The sequence below is a fragment of the Argiope bruennichi genome, chromosome 2, assembly GCF_947563725.1.
Source record: "Argiope bruennichi chromosome 2, qqArgBrue1.1, whole genome shotgun sequence".
NCBI lineage: Eukaryota > Metazoa > Arthropoda > Arachnida > Araneae > Araneidae > Argiope > Argiope bruennichi.
The window spans coordinates 18,456,393-18,482,192 of NC_079152.1; the positions used below are offsets into that span (position 1 = coordinate 18,456,393).

At 31.6% G+C, this 25,800-nt stretch overlaps 1 protein-coding gene across 1 annotated transcript in view; it reads left to right on the plus strand.

Moving 5' to 3' along the window:
- Nucleotides 1-8,871: 8,871 nt before the first annotated feature.
- The window catches only part of LOC129959032 (annexin-B12-like), a 38,920-nt gene continuing 21,991 nt past the window's right edge, over nt 8,872-25,800 (plus strand). Inside the window, exons 1-2 of the mRNA XM_056071809.1 lie at nt 8,872-8,892; nt 25,715-25,790. Coding sequence (XP_055927784.1) covers nt 8,872-8,892; nt 25,715-25,790 — 97 coding nt within the window. The remainder of the gene's footprint in view (nt 8,893-25,714; nt 25,791-25,800) is intronic.

The window sequence follows — 25,800 nt, forward strand, 5'->3', positions numbered from 1 at the left end:
ACATATAATATTTTCGAACAAATGTTTTCTATATAAAAATGTATACGAAAGAAAGCCTTATTCTAAGTATATACATAGAGAAAAATAATTTTCAAGTCGTATCTGTCTGACGTTGTATTTGCCCCTATAAAATACAATCATTGTATCCTGTATAATAAAGATAAGAAGTGAATATAAAATGATAAGAAAGAATTGGCGACTATCTTAGATAAAAGATATTTTAAATATATTAATGTCCAAGATATTTTTACCATTTATTTTCTCTTGTATATACAGTATAAAGGAAGATTTATAGATCTAGTGGCATTTCCCGACCAGTTAATTCACCCAGATTTTTGGTTTTTTAAATGATTAATATGAAACAATTAAGTCATAGCGATTACCCATTTGGCGACGGATAAATCTATTTTGGCAAGTGTTAAACATTCTTTTTGGCGCTTATTTCTTGATTAGTTTTACGTCTTGTTTCCTCTAACTGAATGAAATGTCCTGAATATTTCTAATAATATTGTATAGTTGCTGTCATTAGCAAAGCATTGAATAAAAAGATATTCAATGAAACAATCTGAACAATTCGTTGAGAATTTTTTTTTTTCCTTTTGACAGTTACTATCTCTGCAATCTCTACTAATAATAAAGATCAGCGTGTGTATGTGTGCACCGGTGTCCTAAAAGCCAAATTGTTTGATTTACAGTTAGAGAATTTGGCGCATATATATTTTGGAAAATGTGAATGAGCCTTTCAGAGAGATTATTTTAAAATTTTAATTAATCAGAAATTAAGCTTAATTTTAGCATTTTTGCTCGATAACTTCTGGAAATATTATCGTACAAAAATAAATTTTACACTGTTTCAAAATTTAAAAAAATTATCTTTTCAATGATACCAATTTATGCAAAATTTTGCTAAATTTCTGGAATTTTTTTAAAGATATCCTTTATTTAATTTCCAACAACAGATTACATTGTTGCCCTGAAGTTCAAACCGTTTTTAATATTTCTCAACTATCTGATCACAAATTCTTTCATTACTGGAAATCAAAGAAGAAGGATTTTGTTTAATATCTCTGTAATAAAAAAATTAGTAATAATACTGCTACAAAATTTTTCTACAAATACCGTCAATCAATCGTAATAACGCAGCGCATTTAATCGCTGGTTCAGCAGTTTGCTTGCTGTCTAATCCTATAATTCTGTTACTTGTCGGCGACTCCGACTACTCTCACACGACTTCCCTGCAGCTTAGATGACAAAGTTTAACGGAGTTGAACTCGAACTCGATGGTGGGTTTATCGGGGCACCCGTCCTTGGAGAAGGACTATCCCCTTAATGATGTGGCTGATAAGAGCGTTACTTTTAATATATTGCCATGATACTATTAGGATATTGAAGTTTAAGGATCTTGTTGTGAAATTGGTGAAGCTAGGTTTATGATTGGCTTGGTTTGGGTAAGTTTTGGAATGGCGTGAGGCTATTGGTTGTTACTGTAGGAGTGGGTGAGTGGGCATGCTGCCAGCGGTAACGGGTCTTTGCGATGAAAATCCAGTGCAGGGGAAGTTACAGATTAAGTTTAATAGCACTAGATGGCGCCATGAGCGTTTACTGTTTACTTAAATTAAGCAGGTAAGGTGAAAGGGTTATACCAGTTAGTGAAAGGGTTAAATGGATTAAAGGAGCACGTTTTTTGGTCTTCCATAACAACCTTGCAAATATAGATAACGAAGCAATAAAACTAATCCCTAAATATGAACCCAATCCGCGAATAAAAAGTTTAACGGAGTTCCCAGAGTGCCTGTTTTTTATGGTTCCGGGAGGCGGAGCTAGAATCTTCCAGACCAATCAGGACGTATCTGCATGTATCTCGGTTCTTAGTGGATGGATCATGAAAATTCTCGAACTTTCCAGTATTATCTATTTAGTCACCAAATTCGTCGCCAAGTCGCCAAATGGTAGCCAAGTTCAGCACGCACAGGACAGATCTTATAACGGTTTTAACGGTTTGTCCCACGATGACACTATTCGTGCCGGGTAGCAAAATTACAGATTTGTAACAATGCCGTGAAATTTATAAGATAGATGAATCCTATATTTGTATATTTAGTAGACCGTAATGTCACCAAACTGATATCATTCGAACGATCCACATACACAATAAACACAACTTAAATAAGACAATTTAAATAAGATTGTGTTAATGTGAAATAATTTGACAGAATCATGGACATGAAATTATATCTAAAGAATTTATCTGAAAATCAAATAAAATCAGTATTACTAGTAAATCACGTGGTCGCCCGGGAAGGCTAGTAAATAATTAATAAGAATGATTTCTATTCCACCTATATTAGCGTTTTATATATATTGATTTTTAATATGCATAAAAACTTTTAATTTAAACCTTTCCTCTAAAAATAACAGTTTCCTGTATAAATGCAAAATACTTAACCCTATATCCTTTATCCGGTACCATATCTGGCTACGAATACGAATATAGATTCCTATTTTGGGTAGCTAATTCAACAAATTAAGTCGATAAAATTCCATTATGTATTTTTTTTCCGTGCAAAAATACGATTCGACATTTTTAGTATTTGTTTAGAGAAAATGCGGCAATTTGGATAAAACATAATAAGTATATTGTTACAAATCTATAATTTTGCTACCCGGAACGAATATTGTCATCGTGGGAAAAACCGTTGTAAGATCTGTAATGTGCGTGCTGAGCGGGTGCCGCGTCAATGACCTGAGAGCTTGGCTACCAATTGGCGACGAATTTGGCGAATTTGGCGATTAAATGGATCCTACTGGAAAGTTCGAGAAGTTTCACGATCCATCCAGTAAGAACCGAGATACATCCGGATATGTCCTGATTGGTCTGGAAGATTCTAGCCCCGCCTCCCGGAACTGTAAAAAACAGACACTCTGAAGCTGCGGGGAAGTCGTGTGTGTGTGTAGTCGGAGTCGCCGACAAGTAAAAATTTGGAGGATTAGACAGAAAGCAAGCTGCTGAACTAGCGATTAAATGAGCTGCGTTATTACGATTCATTGATGGTATTGGTAGGAAAAAAAATTTGTAACAATATTGTTCATTCTTCTCCAAAACATATTGTAAGGTTGATTCCTATATGAACCCTTTCGAATTAGAGTTGTGATAAATTCTTGGAAAACATTTAATCGATTAGCACGATACTTTTATGCATAAAGTTTCGAAAGAGAACTATGTCAAAAAATGTACCTATCCTGCAAAAAACAAAGATATGGTATGTTGTATATTGTATGATAAATTGAAGAAAATTAGTTTATATTTAATTTGAGAATTATTTTATTACACAGCGTAATTCCAAATTCCCGGTACAAACTTGGTTGAAAGGTAGAAAAAAACGATACATATAATATTTACACAGAAAATCCGGATTACGATCCATTTCAGAGTGTCTCAACTCAACTGAAACAAGATACTTTCTTTCTACTACACTAGGATATTATAGTGAAATTTTCATCAACGATACAAACAGTTGAGGCGTATTTCAGTTTTTGAATTTTGGTCAGATGACAAGGACTACACCTGAGACGGCAACTCCTCTTAAAACTTCTGCTCCAAATCGATGAGAAGACCTTCGATTCCTGGCATCACATTTAATTTGCACCAGGTTCAGGCGCAGTGCGGCTATATTGGTAAAATCTCAATTTCTTCTGTCTTAAAGACAATTTCTCACATTAAAGCCCCCGTGAGTGAAAGATAACTTCTCAATGATATTTGAAAATAAGTTATTGATCAGTTAATTTTAAAATAATGTCTTATAACGTTATGGGTTTCATGTCACAGATCATACTTTTTGGTACTAACAGAAGTATTGTTCTTTTGACATTATATAATATGGTGTACTTTCAATACATAGCAATAAAAACCATATGGTAGGCCCATACAAAGGCCGGGATAGCCTGGTTGGTAGAGCTTTGGATTATCATCCTTTAGGTTGCGAGTTCGAACCCCGCCGGCCGAAGTTTCGCCGAATGCTTGGTGGCTGACGCGCGTATAAATCTGCCATGGACACAAAGTCCTCCATGTCGAGAGTAATACCACTGGGGGTACTGGATCAGGGGTGATCGTTCTCTGATTCAGGTCTAAATTGCAATCTGTGGATGAGTGAATGAAATGCGCCTCGTAAAAAGGGTTGTTACCTGTGTGTAGCTAAAGTCGTTCTCTTGGCCCTAGATGGCTCTACTATAGAAACAAGAAGCGCTCCCCCTCAGTGTTAAATCAGCTGTCTACGAACAGTGGGCTTGTCCATGGCAAGTGCCATAAGAAGCAACAACAAAAACCCTATGCCAAATTTCCTCCACCTATTCCTTGCGTTACCGAGTTATAGGATTTCCAGATATATATTCATAGTACCATTTAAAATTTATTCGCGATTTTGAGGAGCTTTTTCCACAAATGCAATACTTTTTATTTTCTCGCATTTGTAGTAGAGAAAAAGTATAGTAATCGTCAAAAAATTTGAACTAGAGATTTTGACGAGTATCCACATTGTAGGCTTCTCTGAGTTCGAAAACTTATTTTTGGAAAATGTCCATCTGTCTGCACGTGACACGATAACTCAAAAATGCTTTGACTTGGATGGACGAAATTTGGTATACGGTCTTTATACCAAATTTGTAGATATCTTTCAAATTTTGAGCAAAATCCGCTATGAGGAAGTCTGTCAGGCTTTTCGAATATAGTTTTACACGATAACCACAAAATTAAAAAGATAAAAATTAGATTACTGAATAAACATCTAGAGGCAAGACACCTATCAAATTTTGAGCCAAATCGAATAAAGGATTGACCGTCTGTCGATCAGTAAGTCTCAAGTCAAAGTCGCAATGGCTATATCAAATTTGGTATGTGATTTTGTCTCTACACGTGACATTTTTAGTCAAATTTTTATTTCAATCGGTTGGGAAAAATACTTTTAAAACAAAAATTCGATTTTCGGATACTATCAATCGCATACCAGGGATTAACAGCCAAATAACTCGCCAATGATGACACGATGGATTCGATAAAAATGATAAATTCAGGCCAAAGATTAATATTTCGTAACTGTTATAAGCCAATAATCTGTAAGGCGTTGTAGCGGATTGTTAGGAGCAAGGATAGAACCTGGGACCTTGTGGTTCGCAGCTGAGTAACAAGACCACAAGGCAAAAGCAATTGCCCGTGTCCAGTAGCTGTTATCTGGCTTATAAGCTTCACAATATTACTCTCCCTCTAGTGGGCCGAACGATATTGCTGTTGAATGTTGATGTATTAGCTGTTGAGTCTAATGCCCTGTACACATTTGAGTAGCGCCAAGCGTTATGGCGAGCGTTTGTGGGTGAGTGGTTACTGTTGCGTCAAGTGAGTCAAACGACTTTGGATTGTTGTGGGTAGATGGAGCCACAACAGCTATCCGAAGGTCCGAGGTCACCAATGTGAAGGTTGAATTGGCTGGAATAGAACCGGGGACCTTGTGGTTCACTGCCGAGTAACAAGACAAAAGAAATTACTCGTGTCCCCTACCTGTTATCTGGCTTATAAGCTTTTATTACAGCGTTCTATAGGACAGTACATTTAAGCAGTACGAGAAAGTTTTGGTTAGACCATTACGGCTGGGTTTTGTATGTTCAAATGTGAGAAAATAAATAAAAATAAAATAAATGAATAAAATCCTCTCACTTTTTTTTATTGAATTACTCTTTTTTCTACCTCTTCTCAAATTTATATCGTTTAATCAAAAATAATCTTAATATCAATTATTTAAAAATATAAAATTGATTGCGAAAAAGTCAGATTTATCAGAAATCTTTAAAAAAGAGGAAGTACTAATAGTTGACTGATAATGCCGAGTATCAGAAACTTCAACCGAAACGATTTCAACGCAAATATTGCAATTATTTTTCTACTTTATGATCAAAGAGTAGAATTCTCAGTCTTGTTTAATCAATTAATGCCCTTATATGTTCATATTTTCATTGGTTGTTAAGAAGTCTTAATCACATGCTAAAAATTAACTGCAATATCATTGATCCTACAGCGCACATTGCTTTAAATTGTGCCGTGATAACACGGTCTTCATCCTCCTGCATGTAAAATGGATTCAAAACGAAAATCAGCACTGGTTTTTTTATGTGCATCACGTGATTATGGATGGATTCCATTAAGAAAGAAACGCTTTATTTTTCAAAAGAAAAAAGCCAATTTGTGTCCAGATGTAAATGTTTGTTTTGAAGAGTACATTAAAGATGCAGCGTGCATAAAGAAGCCAATCTATATTGCGTTTTCAAGAAAACATTCCGCTGCTTCTAGACTGTTGTTTACCCTGGATACGCTGCTGCATTCAAAATAGAAAAGAAAATTTGGCTTTGTTTTGGCGCGTATTTTCGGTTGTTTGTGATGAATAAATTAGCTCATGTTTTATAAATCCCACAAAGAGTTATTTAAAAAAATCTAGCGGAACAAAATGCATAACTTCCTTAGAAATTTTGCTATAAAAAATGGTGGTCTAAACTATTTTCTATAATTATTCCATTATAGTTTGAGTAAAAGATTCAAAGATATATTTTTTACTTTTCAATTAGAATTATATTGCATGCGCAAAAGGTTCTTATGGTACCAACAAAATTCTGTATTTAAAATATAGAAAGTTTTTAAATTTTGATTATATACAAAAAAGAAATTAGAAATTTGCATTCGAGATTTTGACGAATCTCCAACTTTTTAAATCTTCCTGAATTCGAAAAAACACTTTTTTCAAAAACTTTCGCCTGTCTGTCTGTGACAAAGATAACTCAAAACGCTTTGAGCTAGAAAGTTGAAATTTGGTATACGGTCACTTTTATAAACTTATTTATTTGGTTTATATTTTTATTTATTTGGTATAAACACTTTTTTCTTTAAACCGAATTAGCAGTTTTTTAAAAACAAATTTCAGTAAAATCTGCTCAAAAGAAGTCCATCTGTCCAAATAACACGATAATTACAAAACGATTAACTGTTAACATGATAATTACAAAACGAAGAGAACTAAATAGATAAAATTCGGTGCATATATTTAACATCTATAGTGCAGACACCTGTCAGATTTTGGACCAAATCCAATAAAGGGCTGACTGTCAGTCGGCCTGTACTTTCATAAGCATGTAAAGACGATAATTCAAAAACGATATGATTTAAATATATCAACTTTCAGATGGGATTTTCTGACTACAAGTGCAGTTTTGTGTCAAATTTTTGTTTCAATCGGTTAAACAAAGCGCGTCTAAAACGCAAATTCCATTTTCAGATATTATTAACTTTAAGCCAAGGATGAATAGACCAAATAACTCGCCAAGGATGACAGAATAGATTTAGAAAAAAGGCCAAATTCACGTCAAAAGTTAATATTTCATCACTATTAAACTATATGTAATACTTTCTTTGGCATGCCAAGTTCATTAGATAGTATGCGAGAAAGTTTTGGGAAGACCACTCAAGCAACTCAGAATTAATATAATATTATGGAAACTAGTTGTGTTCATATGTTTAGATAATATGAAACAAAATAGGTTTACTATGATCGTGCGTAAGATTCATCAGAGCAGAATTTGTAATTTTGGACAAAAAAATTAGTTTGGGGGGGGGGAGGGGTATGAAAATGATTTATATATCATTTAATGAACAGACAATTATTTTTTCAATAATTTGAATTTAACTATGGTACAATTTTTCTTTAATTTTTAAGACGAAATTTAATTGTTGTACAATTTTTTCTTTAGTTTTTATAAATTTTACAAAATTTATTTTAAACACATTCTGTATCAAACCTTTCTATTGTTTTAATTAAATTAAAACTCATTGTATTGCTTCACCATACCCGCTTTTCATATATTTTTGCCATTTCTAAAGTAATGAGAGAAATATTATTTTCTGGAAAATTAACTTCGGATCAATATTTTTCATTTACTTTTTTTTTTCTCTCGTATCCTCCTTTTAATATACACACACAGCAATCCAGTGCTTTAGTTTAATTATGAAGCGAATTGATTAATCAATTTCTATGTTTCGTTTAATTTTCAAGGAATTTTTAAATTATCTTTATTAGTGAGTGAGACCATTCAAGGATACTGATTCCTTTTTTATCAAAGAGAAGAGATTCAGAGGGAAAAAAAGAGGAAAACTGAGAAGAGTTTTAAGATCAGGCATGTAAACACAAAAAAGAAGGGAATAGTATTTCAGAACATAATAATAAAAATCATAATATTCAGTATTTTGTTCCCGAAGCAATAATAGAAAAGGTAATATGGTTTTCTGTGATTGTGTTCAAACTAGAGAGATAAAAGTAAGAGAGGTGTTTAGCCAGTGGTCGAAAAATTTACAAAGTTTAAATTTTGGGATGATATCTTTTTTTCTAATTCATAAATTAAAGGTTAACCGCTGTGACTCTGAGAGAGTTCAAACACCCTATTAGAAGTGTATATTTGGAAAACGAGTGACGGCTCAGTGGGCGCCCTTGTCATCTGAAAGGTCGTCACGGTTGAAAATAACAAGGCTTTTACCCAATAACCCTATTTAGTTTAGAAAAGTACTGTTCACATGGCAAAATCAAACATTGCAGAGATTGTTTTCATGACAAATAATAATAAAAAGATCCCATCCTATAGAAAATTTTCTTCTTCATTAATTAAATAATCCATTCGTGATGCATTAATTTTCGAAAATGCCCCGCGAAGACCTTGCTGTCGAAAATAATAGCGAAGAAAAACTTTTCTCTTTCGCATCGCTAGATTCGCGTGCTATCACCCTTAGCAACGAATAGAATAAAAGCAAGGGGCAGGTGTTAACCTTACTTCATTCCATTCGAAACAATGACGGACACCAGGAGCCGGGTAAGCAAAATATTTTTACCCTCTAATAGCAAGCATGTGCCAAACGAGATTTTGAGGACAGAATTTTTTATTAAGGAAGAGTTTGTTAGTAGAAAATAATTTAAGGTGAATTTTGTAGGTTTGTTTAAAACATGAGTTACAAGTCGGGTGCAATTAAAAAGAAATAGAATTATTTTGCTATGTGGAATTATTTATGTAGCAAACTTATTAAAAAGCTTTTTTTTATAAAGAATTATAATTAAATAGTTTACAAGTAGTTTTGAATACTAAATAAAGCTTGTAAAAATTATGTTTATATAGGATGGTTGTATGTCTATTTTTATAAATTGCTGTCTTTTACGTCTAAATCTTTCAATATTTGTAAAAAAAAAAAAAACTGTTATCGTTTGGGAATTTAATAAATAAAATGTAAGACATATAAATATTTATAATAATTTAAAACTATTTTTTTTCAGATAAAATATCACGTGCATTAGGTATAAAAACAATCTAAATACAACTATTTTATATTTCTTTCCTATTTATTTTACTTACTGAAATTCGATGAATGCATTATAAAAGATAATCTGGTGGAAATGTTTTAAATTTTTTACTCTAAATAACTTTTTTTTCATATTATGTAAAAAATGTTTTAAATGTTTAAAATGTTTTTTAATGTAATAAATGTTTTTAAATTTTGTATTAAATAAGGAAGTATATAACTAATATTAAAAAATAATTATTTTTGTAAATCAAATAATTGGAAACATTTAAAGCATCCATTTTAAAGGATCATTCACTGTCTGTAGATTGTCTTAATTGTAAGATACTCACGCGTCATTAAATTTTTAATTTGTTTTATTCTCATATTTATTGAATGAATATTTAATAGCGTTATGCATAAAATTACTCTATAGTATCTGCGACAAATGTATGCACATAAAATCGAATTTTTGTAATGCGTGTTAATACATTTTCCTTTCTTTGACAATCAGTTGATTTGTCCGGAATATTCCTTATGTTTAAATTACTTTAAATATATTAAGCTCGCATAGCTTTCTTCATGTTCATGATTTTTCAAAAGATCATTTTTAAAAATATTCGTTGGAAAAAGTATTAAGTATGATATATTATAGTGTGTTAGTTTAATAACCTTGCATTTATTCTATTTATTGTATAAATGAATCTTCCTAATGGAGTCAAGTCCCATAGCATCATAATGCTATTAAAACCACTGAAGCAATGAAAATGGCTAGAATTTCACTGTAACAATAACAAACATATTGAATGTTCCAATCCTCCCTGAGGCCCAAGCATAAAGGCCGCCATGACAGCATTGGCAGGAACTAAGGTTGAGTTATAAGAGCCATCATCGGCCAAAGATACAACCCTTCCCATGAGAAGTACGTCTCGTCATTGGTATGGGGTAGTTGACCCGATACCATTTCTCTGCTCACCAGAATGGCTAGAACCAGCCATCATGTCGGGAGCTTCTCATACTCATATCTGAGGTGCCTCCTCCCCCCCCCCAGTGGGTCACTGTAACAATGAAATATGATATTGAAAAATTACACTAAAAATAGATTTAAATAATTATCAAAATTCAGAAAAAAATTACCTGACAAATAATTTATTTTCCTTAAAAAATAATTGTTAATTTCAAAACAGTTTAAAAATCAATTTTATATAATAACATTTTCGGAAAATACTACAAAATTTTTTCAAAAAATCTTAGAATTTTTAATTGATTAAAAATTTTTAAAAACTCACTCTAGCTGCACATTTTTATCCACCAAAAGATATATTTTGCATTTAATAAATTTGTTGGTTCTTGATCAAAAAATCTGGCCTGCAGAGCACTAACAAGTGCACACATACTCACATTTCCTTTTATTATCAATTCATTCCTCTGGCCTTTGGAAACCGTTAGTTCACCCTAATTAATTATTGTTAAAACTGTAATGAAATATTTTTTCAAATATGTTTTAATTGCACCAAGGCGAGGCATTTTCAAATTTTGGTAGTTGTATAACTCATACTAGTATAAAGTCCGTTATACTATACATTACGGTGTTATTTTCTCTGTCTTTAACACAATAAATCCAATCATATCATAGAGAAGAGCAGGATTAAAAAAAAATGCTTCACTACTGCAAGACTCTGAAGTTAAATCTCAATTGTAAATACAGCAAGATTTAAAATTTTATTAAAAGCAAAAGTTACACTGAAACCTACTAAACATGAAAATTTAAACCCAATCTTTATATTTTGATCAACAATGGAAAAAAGACCGGCAGGATGAAATATTAGTAGTAACGATGAATCAGGGGGAGCGTAATCGTCAAAACTTTCTCTCATATCTATACTTATAATAAAGCTCAATGTGTGCGTGTGTGTGTGTGTGTTGGCGCTCTACAGGCCAGACCGTTTGATCTACAGCTACCAAATTTGGCACATGCATACCTTGGAGATCGGGAATGTGCACCTGGGGTCTCTTTTTTTGAATTTCTGATTAGAATTTTAATTATTAATTAAAAACTAACTTTCTCTCCAAAAAAATCTTTTCATTTCCCAACCGCCAAATAAGTAAGTCTTCAGTTTTTTTCCCACGCTAAAGAGGATAGGCTTAATAAATTTTCGGCCGCTTATTTCAAACGATTCTGTTTATTTTCTTAATGTTTGATGCATTTAAAATTAAACATTGTTAATGAATCGATCTTTCAGATTCATTCTGAAATAATTTTGAATAAAAATAAAACAGAATAAAGGAAATTAAAAATTTCTAATCTGCAAAGCGTTACCCCAACTGGCGTAGAAAAATTCACGCATTTGCGTTACCGTAAGTGGCGAAGAAAATTCACGCATGCGCATTGTTTTCTGATTGTTGCCATGACAACCATTATCAACGGATGATTTTAATTATTTTTAGGTTAGTTGCATGCTTTTGTAAGTAAATTGTATTTATGTTAGTTATATATTTTTTGTATATGCTTATAGTTTTAAGTACATCGTTTTTTAAGTAGTTTTTTTAACCTGTTTTCAATGATTTAAATTATTTTTAGGTTAGTTGCATGCTTTTGTAATTAAATTGTATTTATGTTAGTTATATATTTTTTTGTATATGCTTATAGTTTTAAGTACATCGTTTTTTAAGTAGTTTTTTTAAACCTGTTTTCGGCCGATTATTTCAAACGATTCTGTTTATTTTCTTAATGTTTGATGAATTTAAAATTAAACATTGTTAATGAATCGATCTTTCAGATTCATTCTGAAATACTTTTGAATAAAAATAAAACAGAATAAAGGAAATTAAAAATTTCTAATCTGCATAGCGTTACCCCAACTGGCGTAGAAAATTTACGCATTTGTGTTACCATAATTGGCGTTGAAAATTCACGCATGCGCATTGTGTTCTGATTGTTGACAACGGATACGGACTTGGTTTTGAAGGTTTAATATGTTTTCGACAGATTATTTCAAACGATTCTGTTTATTTTTTTAGTTTTTGATGCATTTAAAACTAAACATTGTTAATGAATCGATCTGTTCATGATGAATCTGAGAAAATTTTGTTGAAAACTTCTTGAGATATTATATAAATTAAGAAAAATATTCTTTAGTGCCCATAAGGTTTAAATACTCAGCGATTCTCTTTTCAGTACTAATTTTTAAAAAAATGCTTCGTTTCAATAAAAAAAAAATATTATTATATTAATTGCAGTTTAATCATTTCCACTTTAATTTAAAGCATAAATTCTACGGGAGCTAACAGAAAATGAGAGAGATACATATTACGTTATGGCTGAAGGCCTTTATAATATTATGAGTGAATTATATATCTATTAAAATTTGAAGTTTTAAAATATTTTAATGAAGAAGCAATTAAAATGGGAGTTCCGTAAAATATTTAATTATTAAAATTTTAATGTGCATTAAGATTGGCGAACCGGCTGGTCGCCTAACGCGGCTAGTTCTCTAATAAAGGTGTTATCCCCCAACCTCCACAAAAAGTTGTTGACCATGGGTGAAGCATAAAACGCCATTGGCGTTGTTGAAACTTTATTTACATCACTCGAGGTCCAAAGTTTTCTGTCCAAGGGCGCTGTGTCCCCCTCTGGGTTTGTTTGTCTTACCCAGTCTTGTTGTGTACGTGGTGATGTCATGTTGTATTGTCTTTGTGCGCTTTCCTGTATAAATGCTGTGCGTTCCTGTTCCCTGCTCTATAGTGGTTTAAAATATTCTGCTTCCGCCTTTCTGACAGAGGCTCTGACTTTTTTTAAACATTCCAGATCCATTTTAGCTAATTCGCATCTAGTTTAGTTTCGCATCTAAAGGTATATCCGATCGAATGGGGCGTTTCCCGGGTCTCGGCACCAAAAAATGATTAGATTTCAATCCAATTTCTATTAGCCAATGGAAATGATTCAAAGAACTCTTACCAGTCAGAAAGGAACTGGGGTCAACTATTGGATTTTTCACATTTTATTCACACTCAGCAGGAAACAGGAACACATAGCGTTTATACAGGACAGCGCACAAAGATAATACAACATGACATCACCACGTACACAACAAGACTGGCTAAAGCGGCTTTCGTACGACCTGTCCACCCGGCAGACGAGGCACGCGTTCCCCCCTCGACCCCTCTTGTGGTTTTCTGGGGTGCTTTGATGTTTGTCCAGGTTACCGAGAATTTGTTGGTAAACTAGACAGGCATCAAAACCTCGCCTGAAAATTCCCCGGTCGTAGGAACGCCGCTTATTACAAACAAAACCCAGACGTGGACATAGCGCCCTCTGGCGGAAAACCTTGGACCTCAAGGGGTGTAAATAAAGTTTCAACAGGCGTATGAGAGTTCCGAAATACTACTATTTGGCTTGAATTTTGCATTTCAGTACTGGATTTCTTGGGGATTAATTCCTGGCTGGCAAAAATCGAATTTGTGTTTTAGACACGGTTTTGTTCAACCGTTTGAAAAAATAAAATTACATACCAGATTTTACATACATAAGTCATTACGTTTTAGAGCTTCTGAAGCATGACAGGTCAACAAACAAACGGTCAATACCTATCTAAATTTGGCTCAAAACTTGATTAATGTTATATATGTGCAACGAATTTTATCCATTTAGCTCTTTTTGTTTGTAGTTGTAGTATCAAATTATATTAGGACAGCCGGACAAGACACTTGGTGGATTTTTCTAAAAATTTGATAGAAATTTATCAATTTGGTCAAAGGACTATATATTAAATTATATTCGTGTCGCTCAAAGTATTTTTGAGTCATATTTGTCACAAACAGAAGGACAGACAGACTGACATAATACCAAAAATGTGTTAGGTAAAAAAAGGTAAGGGAGATCTAAAATGTAAAGATTCTGGGCAAAGATAAACTCGAGTTCGAATTTTTTGATGACTACAATGCTTTCTCTGAACAAGAAATTAAAAAGATTTAAGATTCACTTAAGCAATGAAATATACTGTTTTAAAATACCTTTAAATTATTTTTTTTTTAAAATCGACTAAAAATAGAAAAAAAATATAAAACAAAAATCTTAATATCATTGGAGAAGTAATTTATTTGATTTTAAGATGACGCAGAAATCTTTTTTGTTGCTGTTGTTATTGAAATATTTTCAGATATTATTGCGCCAAAATTTCGCTCAGTTTTTAATTAGTTAAAATATTAAGAAATTCTTCCAATTTGCACATTTTTACTTGCCAAAGTATATATGTGTCACGATTGACCGCGCAGAATTAAACGGTCTACCCTGTAACGCTCCAATACTTACACATGTTCATTTTTATTATTAATAGAGATAAAGATGAGGGGATGTAAAAGGGAATAAATAAGTGAAAAAAGAGATTAAACTGTATTGTGCTATTATAAATTATCGGTATATAAAAAGATAATAAAAAAAATTCAGTATTTTTTCCAATATTTATTATCTCATTAGAAGTAACCTGCTATTCTATGTTAAACATCAATATGTGCACGGTTAGATATAATTTTCGATGATAAATTCTAAAATCATAAAATTGTGGTTACTTCCTGATTGTATTGTTTAGTACAAATGACGAAATAATAGTTAATTGCTTCATAGCTCGTTTTCTTAATCTGTGAATTTCAATCCCATATGGACTCATGAAGTATAAATTTGGCTTGTGAACACTTTTATCGCATGATTATCAGCCTGCTGCTTCAATATTAATAATTCAAAAGTGCCAAAATTCCTTTTATAAATTGTCCACTAAGCAATTGTATTTAATGGACCGTTTGTCCAATTGACCAATTGATGAAGACTGAAGATCAGATCGACTCGGATATGTGGAAATTCAGAAATTAAGTAAAAAACAAACAAAAAAAATGAATTTGAGTTTATGAAATTAACCTTAAGATTTATGAAAAAAAAGCATACAATTTAAATTATATAGGAGTACTCATTACACATACACTTTTGGAAAATTCCATTTGAATAATAAGATGTTTTTTTTACCCTCTTTTGGTTGAAACATATAAAAAAAAGGTGCGCAAATATTGAAAAATATAACTCATTTCCGCTAACAAGGCCTTGTAGGCAGTTGACAAAAGGCTGATACTCTTTCTGATACTCTTCTTTTCTAACATTTTTAATGCTCTTGAACTCTTCTTGGTACGTAGGATAGTTTCATCTTATATCTCTCCTCCAGTTCTCCCCGTCATCCCTTTGCTCTATCAACTCGGTGAAAGAACAACATGTTTCTGTTTTGAGACCATTTTGGACTTCAAATCTTAAAAGGCGTCACTGAGTTCGGAAAATTACACCGGAGTAATTAAATACAAAATCAACATGCAATATAATCATTGAAATGGATGTCATGCAACATCAAGGAAAGCAAAGAATATGGAGGGAATGAGTTGTCCCAAAGAAGAGGCGGGTCCCTTAGTGTTATGTATATTCTCCTTTGGTGGAAAGAAACGAGTCAAAGCCACTGTCCAGTTTCGCTTCAATTATCATCTCCCGAATCACTTTCTTTCAAAGTCGAGTAGAGGCCATTGATCATTCGTTCTCCAATTAATATTTTCCCCTCAAATCACGCCAAGGCCACTGATTATTCGGTCGGCAGTTATTATTTTCCCAATCGCTTTTTTTTCCTGGAAATTACGGCAGGGCCACGGATCATTAGCTCTCTAATTATTATTTTTTCTATTACTTTTACTCCCAAAATCGCATTCAAAGGCTATTGAACATCCGTTCTCTAATTATTATATTCCCAATTACTATTGTCTCGATGTCACCTCAAGGTCACTTGATATTCGGTGCCTAGTTATTATTTTCTCAGGGTTTTTCCCCCCCTAAAAATTGATTTAGCAGTTGGAGAGTCGTACAGCTGAACTTCGGATACTCGGAGTTCTACTATATATTAAAAGATATTCCTTTTTTTCTCTTGAATTTTTCTTACGCAACTTTATGTTTGGGTCACGGAAAAACTTCCATGACATAAAGAAGAATCGTGGAAATTTTTTAAATCGAAAGGAGATTGAAAATTAGTGAAAGTTCAAGAAACTTTTGTTTGATCAATTACATATTAGATCACAGAATTAACATATTAGATTATATCTTACTTCAAATTGACTGAATATAGAGAAACCATATTGGTATGTAATTTGTGACTTAACACTGGAGGATAACTGGAAGTCTTTAAATCGCAACAAAACTAGAGAGCCATATGTATCGTTTGAGATAAAATTACTCTAAGATAATTAAAGTAATTTAATTAATTCCAAGTAAAATGTATGTGAAATATATTTTCAGTTTCTGAATACTTAAAATTTCTCCAATGACGGCATCAATGAAAAAAAATTAATGCTTGATAAAACATTGAAGTTGAAAACATTGAAGAACCGACAAGTGAAAAAGTTCTCTAGTAACATATCACCAGTCTATGGTTATCTGAGGGAGGGAATCAAGCAAATACGATTTCGGAATTTCCATCAATAGTCTGAGACAAAAATGCACCAGGCGAATTGATCTTCTTGGATATAACATGGTTCGCCCTAGATTAAATCTTGTAAAAGTCGAAATAAAAAGATGAACACGCAACAGTTCTACGCTTTATCAGTAACTTTGTTGAATGTTACTATTTTATACCAGGTTTTTCTTCCATTATTTAGGGTTTATTTGAACTATAACCGTAACATGTACGTATTCACTTTATGTATTATGTCAGCAGGAACAAGGTTATATATAACCTTTGTGATTTTTCGTGTTATTTAATCCTAGGATTTCTCTCTCTCTCTATATATATATATATACATATATATAAATTATTTCGTGTATTTCGGAAACGGTTCGAACGATTTGATCAAATTTTATATTTAAATAAGGTTTCGCTTTATAAGTTTATCTGTATAGGTGTCTTTCTACAGAAAAACCCATTTCACACACAAAAAACATTCTTTTATAATAAACTATTTGGATAAGTATATTCAACTATTCAACTTCCGCTTCGAAGTGTGGGCAGTACAGTATAGTGATCAGAACCACATGAATGGCGCATGTATTGCGGGTCCTTGGTTTGAGTCGCCCTTTTTACTTTTTTTTTTTTTTTTTACTTATGTATTTATATTTAATATTTTTGCTTTTAAAGTTTATCTATATAACTGTTTTTCTTGATAAAACGTGATTTTACACATAAAAAAAAAACTTTTTTATAATTATTAGAGCTTTTTTCTATCTGCTTTCATGCTGACAATGTCATGCAGTGCCATCTCGGACCCGATTTCACCATAATAAAACTGAGTGTAATATAAGTAATGATACATAAATTGTAAAATGAATACTGTAATACAGCAGATTGTTTCAAAATAACATGCTAGACTAAGTGAATTCATGATTTTTTTTAAATTAAATTACTAGTTCACATATGGGTAAGATTGAAAGGTATTCATATGCAATCAATATGTGATTCGTATCTAAATATTTTGTCCAAAAAACATTATTTTACAAAAAAAAAAAAAAAAAAATGCCGAGCGAAGCTTTGTCTTTCAGATATTAAAAATTTTATGAATAGAAATGTTATTTCATATGCGCCCACATGTTCATTCGCTGCAATTTTACAACTTATAACTTTCTGAGTGAACACTTTCTATATGGCATTTGTTCATTTACACTTAAAAGATAAAAAATTTCCTGTTTGAAAAAACAAATTTTTTGTCTTCTTTTAACCACTTAATTGTATAAAAAATAAAAGCGACTAAAGTCTTACTTTAAAACTAAAAGCATTACAAGTAATTTGATATTATAAGGAAGAATGAAGATATTTTAAAATATTATAAATTGAAGTAATTAAATTTTGTTGCAGTTTATTGGTTTTAATTGTGAATTTATAATTCCAGTCAGGATAGTGAAAATGGAAGCAATTAAAGAACAACTTTTGCAATGAATTTTAAGTCAAAACTTTTATTATTATTAAAATACAATGTAAAATTCGAACTTTTTAAAAATATGTAAATTAATACCTTAAAGTCTAAAGACCGAATACATATCCTGATTACAATGTATACATTTTTTGTTAATTTCTTCAATTTAAAGACAACGCCTACTAATTTAAGCATATGGGCGTTATCCGCGATTGAACTTTAATGTTTTTAGGAAATGTTCTGAATACTGAAGAGATAAAGGAAATGATTTAACAAATGAGTTCCGCATAGAAATTATTTTCGCTTTTATAATTTTCATGATCTTCCACTTTTAGTCATGATTTTAATAACAGCGTAAATTCAGAATAAATTGTATCATTTTAATATTTATTACTCTGAAAATTACTCTGAAATATCATAACCGTGCTTGTAATAAAAGCATGTAAAATATTTCTTTTAATTTTCAGACATCATTTTAAGGTCTTTGCATTATGTATTTTTTGCTTAATTTTTCCCCTTATATTTTAATACAAATCAATATTTTGATACTTAATAGAAATGAGAAATCTAATCAGAAAAATATAAAATTGTTTCTGTTTCACTTTTTATGAATAAAATCTTAGTTTTGTATGCCCCTTATTTCACGAAACATACCAACAGTGCCAACTCAAGATGGCCGACCATATAAACAATACTCTGAAGCAATTACAGTTACACACCATTTTTTTCACCTGTAATGAGCCTTTAAAAACCCAATTTACATTAAATACCCACCATTTTTTTAAAATTATTAGATTTATTGATCAACATTTTTTTTTCTAAGAACAATTTTTAAAATTTTATGGATCATAATTGCTAATTTCTTTTGAGTTCTGAAATCACAAACTTCTGCAAGCTGGTTTGTATTTTAGACAGCAAAATTCGAACATGCGATGCCTTCGGTATCTGAAGGAGCTGCGAACAGAATCTTATAACTTATAAAAAAACATACTTGCAGCGGGAGCGGGAAACTAGATTTGCTAGCACATTGAACATAAGGAGTTATTTTTCGAATAACTCAAAAAAATGGAATAAATTGAGTAAACGATGCCTTCTGCATCTAAAGAAAACACGTAATATAATTTTTTTTTATCTTAAAACAACATCCTACGGCTTCGCTAGCATTTGAAGAAGGAGCCTAATAGTTTCGCTAACTCATTAAATTTGAAGATTCTGAGATTAACAAGAACAGCACAAGGAAAAATGAAAACATCCATTACTAGTAGCATCACTACTAAAGACTGATGCTTTTCTTAAGAAGAAATTTGAAGGAGTAAATGCACTTACCGAATACAACTAATTCTTCATTTGAGCTGGGAACTATTTTGGAATTTCCATGAAAAAAAGCAGTGAAACTTTTCAGTGAAGTCGTTCTGTCGGTGTCATATATATTTCAAAATGTAGGCATCGAATTCTCAAATCCAATATCCATCATAATATTTGTGATCATAATATTACTGATTATACCAATCTTCAGACTTTAGATTATTGAATACTCACAAACCCGTCGAATTATCAAAGGACATCCACGAAAAAGACAACAAATGGTAAAAAATTCCGTTAGAATGGTAGGATAATATTAAAATGAAAAACTGCAAAATAAAGACAAACGATTTTAAAATATTCGAGCAGATGTTTTTAAGTTGTTTTATTTTTTTTCTGTTCTTACAAAATTCTGTTCCGACATTACTTTTATTCTGTTCCGACAGAAATTCGTTAAGCAGAAGATTTTAATTAGAATGAAATCATTCGAACAAGAAATACAAAAGGATAAATATTATCTTCTCGTAGTTCACTTTAAATTAACTCTGATTGTTTTATTAGCAGTAATGTTACTTTTAATAAAAAAAACCAGATTTAATTAAATTTTTAATGGATGTTTATTTCGCGATTATTTTTAATTTTCATTTCTAAAAATTCTCAACAAGCGAAAAAAATTCTAAACAAATCGGTATTACGGTTATTGGGAAAATAATTCTGATTGCTTTTTCGGGCTGCCATATTGGCGACCAGCTTGGGGGCACACTAAACTAGGATTCAACCTTCTTATTTTGCTTAAGTATAATAGTTTTATGAATAAAGAAATATACTGTGAATTATATGTTTGAAATCGACACGAACAGAAGCGAAAATGAATATATAATTTCAAACAATAATTTATTGATGTGTAATCACCGAAAATACAAAACTAATCATGACAATTTTGTCTGGAAATTTTTGTGCTAATATGAGCTTATATTTTACATTTTTAAATAATAATTAAAAACTTCTAGCAAGAACCGAATCAATCTTATTCCAAATATTGTAAATAAAATAACAAAATTCAGATAAGAGCTAATACCATTGCTAAATATTTCGGAATAATGTTAGGAATAAACCCCAAATCTGTCCGATGGGTAGGTGTAGTGAAAAATCTAACAGGATCAGTAATAAATAACGACTCTTTATTCTTCATAAAAGCACGCATAACGCAGAAGCAAAGCGCAACCGAAGTTTACAAAAAACAGCATTTGCAGTAAACAGCAGCATACAAGAAGAAAACTGTTTATAAACAACTGCAACAGCGCAAAGCGTCAGACTCTCTGGAGACTTTGCTCAACAGCGATAATTTTCAAAATTATTATCTTAAAACAGAAAATTTTACACCTTTTTAAAATTTAAAAAGTAATTTTTCCATGATGCCAATTTAATAGTAGTGCGAATTTTGGCAATTATTTAGAACTTTTTTATTTTGCCTGATTTTCAACAATATTATTACTCTGAAGTTCAAAACGTTCTATTTGTTTGATTAACTACTTGATTGCAAAAATTTTTTTTCCACTGTTGAAAACTAAAGATGAAAATTTCTATTAAATAACTATGTAGTTTACGAGATGTATAAAAAATCAAAGTGTCAAAATTATGAAATTCGGAAGATAGATGACCGGATATTTACATATTTAATAGCGCTGTGACGTCATGGAACAGAACTCCATTAGAAAGATTAAGAAAGCATAAGAAAAACATAAACTAATTAAGACAATTGAAAGGAAACGGCTTTATTGTGAGACAATTTAGCAGAATCATGAACATGGAATTATAAAAATCGATTCACTTGAAAAACTAATATAATCAATATTCCTGAAAAATCAATTAGTCGCCTAAGGCAATAAATGTAATATACAAACGACTTGAATGTCAAAAAAACTCCTAAGAAAAATACCATATATATATATAGAGAGAGAGAGGAGAGAGAGAGAAAAGGTTGTGAAAAAGGAAAAATATACCATTTTATACTCCTGTTTAAGTGTCACAAAAAAGGTATCCTTTCTAGTAAATGGTGGCAGTTTCCCTAGTGCATTTCATACTTGTTCATGAAATTAAGAACATTTATAAAATGTTCATGACTCATAAGATGTTTTACAGGAGTATTGCTGTTTTCAAATACGAGATTTTCTATCTGCTTGTGCAGTGAGTTTCTGCAAAAACTGTTGTGTTGTTTTTTGTACACTTTGGAACAATATCTATAGCCCAAACCCAAAAAATCGCCAAACTCTAAATTTTTTAAAGCTAATTAAGAAGATCGAACTTAAATTTATGTCACTAATTATACATTTAATTGCTTTCAAATTGTATTTGCGGTTTTGGGTTACCGTTTTATTATGAGCTTTTGTTTGTTTCGAATATATCCATCAAAACAGAACAAAAGCTCAATTTTTTTCCAGCCCAAGCTTGTAAACAATCGTGACAAAAACTAAAAGCTGCAAGCTTTAACATATTTCTTTGTTTCCTTTAACTGGGAGGAAGTATTTTAATTGAAAGCTGTCAAAAGCAAGAACTCAGACTTTTAGTCAAACACTTAAAGCAACATTAGCTACAAAAATTGTAACAACTTAATGGAAATTTTCCTTAAGAGAAGTCGCCAATCCATTCATAGAGATTTTGTCAGTGTGAAAGTAAACGATTAATCAACTTAGTTCACGTGCGTGAAGAAAATGTTTTCATACGTTTTTATATCAGCAAAATGGACGTCAGAACAATGGCTGAACCTAAAAACATATTTAGTTAATCTGCATTAACGTCATTCCATGCCAAATCCATTTAATTGGCTCGGATTTAAATTCTCTACGTTGGAACCTCAGTTACTAAGAAACAAGACGGTTAAAGTTAAAAGCGTTAGAGACTAATGGAATGTTACAATTCTAATCTGTTTGCAATCAAATTGACGGCTCGCGTGACAGAGTTTTGCTTTCTTCTCTTATCTTGATATGTATTTTAACCTGGTTCCTGTCATACGGATAACGCGGCATGAGATAATGATTTAGACTTTTGCTTGTTTTTGACCTTTTCAGATTGTTATTTGAAAGATTTAGAAATGTTCTGGAAAAGTAACTATTCTTCCTTGACTTACACAAAATGTTGTATTTCGATTCAAAGCAGAAAAGTGATAACATCCATTAGAAAGAGAGTCTTTTTTTTATTGAATTGGATTTCCAAAATAATCTTCAAAATGAATAAAGATGTGTATATAAAATTGGGAATCCATTTCTTTGCTTGTATGTTTGAACCATTTTGACATATTCAGAGGAAATTTGGTGCACTTATATTTCTTAGTATTTAGAAGAATTTACTGCGCTATTTAAAAGGTTCTACTTTCTACTACCATTTTTCTACTACTATTAAAAAGTTTCGCTTTTAACTTTAAAAGATGCGAAAAGAGGACTCGGAGATTTTATGTTGTTTCAAAATAACTTCTAAACAAATAATTATATAAAAATTATTTTTACATCTTCTTAACATTTTAAAAAACTTTTGCTTTTTAGCGACATGAATTTTATTTCTAAACTGTAATTTTTCTAATTTTAATTAATTTTAATACATTTTAAGTTATTTTTTTATAAAATATCAAACTTATTTTACTGTTTAATTGCAACTACCACTCACGCACCTTTACCATTGTTGAAATTAATTTTATTTTTTCCTACACATTTTTTTTTTTTTTTTTTTTGCTTTTATTATGTAATTTTTTAAAATTTGAATTGAGTATTCTTGTTTGAGCTTCCTAAAGTTCTTCGAAAAAATCTTTAAATAAGGTTGAATTCAGAATAATTAGAAGGCACTTTCTTCGTGTTTGTTATAATTAATGCTTTACAAGTATTTTAACGAGCTATACTAAATCATAAATATTTTGAGGATGTACTAAATTTCGATATAAAAAATTTAATGAAAAAGTCTTTGGCATAATATACAGATAATCGAAAAGCAATCAACAACAACAAAAAATTACCAGTAATAACGTAATGTAATGGGTAAAAGGGAAAAAAAATAGCGTGAATAATGATAATCTCTTGAAATAGACAAAATTGTATTTACCTTCACTTTACTTTATTGCGAGTGAATGTTAATTCAAAAACAATTGGAGAAATTATCAATAGTTGCACATTTTGAATGAAAAACGATGCAAAGATAAGATTTACCCCTTTTTTAAAACTATCATTCCGTTGTTTTGCATAACTATCACACGTTGAGGCCGGGATAGCCTGGTTGGTAGGGCGATGGATTCACGTCACTTTGGTTGCGAGTTCTAACCCGGCCTGCCAAAGACTCTCCGTGTGTGGTGGCTGGCGCACTTTTAAATCTTCCGTGGTCACAAAATACTCCATGTCAAGAGAAATACCACTGGGGGTACTGGATCAGGGGTGATCGTTCTCTGACTCACGTGTAAGTTACAATCTGTGAATGAAATGAATGAATGAAGTCCGCCCCGTAAAGCGGGTTGTGATGTGTGTGTGTGTAGCTAAGTAGTACTCTTGGCTTTAGATGGCGCTACTGAAAAAAGAAGAGACGCACCCTTGGCTTAAAATCACTGACTTCTAAAGTCAGTGGGCTTGTCTATGACAAGTGTCATTAGTATCAACAACATCACAAGTTGACTACACCGACTCTCCCTGAGGCACACGATAAATCTGAATAACCGAACTGCCGAAACAGCACTGGTGGGACTGAGGTTAAGTCACCTCACTTCCTAAGAGGCCGTCACCGGCTAAGGTATAACCCCTCCTTTAAGAGAAACATCTCGTCATCGGTAGGGAGTAGTCGACCCCATAACGTTTCTCTTCCCACCCGCTTGGCCAGAACCAATCACCGTACCAGAAGCTTATCATTCTCATATCTGAGGTGAACCGCCTGGGAGGATCTGCCTTAACTATCCTTTATAAGGTCTAATTGGTAATTAAATTTGTCCCACATATTCTTCGTTGTTTTTGTAGTTAACTACACCAAAGCTATTGACATGCTACCGACATCCAAAGGAAGCACAAACTCTTTTATACATCCCCATGGGAAAAAATCAATTGTAGTAATATCAAGAATGGAATAACACAAAGCAATTTCTTGAGGTTCTCAATGATCGATTAATCGGTTTGGAAGATGCTGATTAAACAAACGGGAATAGTCTCTCCGAAACTTTCTCGGATACTTTCCAATAAAGGTCTTATTCCTCCTCCTTCACATAAAATTGGGGACCATGGGTAAAATCGCTTATACCGTGCATGGCATTGGTGAACGATAGTTACAAAATATATATCTTTAGGGTGAAATATTCATCTTCAGCTTTTGAATGTATTGCAAGAATATGTATTTTGGACGTCTTTGATATTTTAAATTCAAAATTATACTACAGTTATATTCATAAGGTAACTTTTAAGAATGTGAAGTCATTCCGCAGGCTCTGGTCTCTGATTTTCTGCGCTTGTTGTAAGGCGACATACATTTTTAATTTTCTTTTACTTTTCCTTATAAACATCTTGAAATCATTCAATTCAAATCGTCAATTAAAAAGTTAAAGTAGTTTGTAATCAGTATTGAAGTTTCGAATAACTTTCTTTTTAGGTTTAAAAAAAAGATTTCGAATAACTCTTTTTAATTAAAAACAGAGTTTTATATTTTAAGAAACCAAAGCTATCTCTGATTGATTGTAAAATATGTGTTGAAAAGTACTTTGGGGCAAATTTGATTGTTTTTTTATATTTTAGATTATTTATTTCTGAAATCTTGAATCATGGATATAATTTTTTTTTTCATTTTAACTTTTTTTAAAAAAATTATTTTACAAGGAAATTTGTGCTTCATGCAATATTTTAAAGCAATTATTTTAAATTCTATTTTGTTGGGCTTCGATTGAGAAAATTAAAATCATTTTTTCCGTTACCGATAAAAATTTTCGTAAAGCATTAATTAAGATTGATAAATACATCATAAATTTGTGGTAAAAACAGATGAATTAAACCATAGTAAATAAGGTCTATATATAGATGATTATAACTGTATAATGTTATATGATTATAGCTGAATATATGATATATAACTGTATATATGATTTAAACGAAATGTTTCTTTATAATTATTTTTGGTACATTTCAGGGAACTATTTTGCCTGTTACCAACTTCAATGCAGAAAAAGTTGCTTCCAGGTTAAGGAGAGCAATGCGCGGAATAGGTGAGATTAT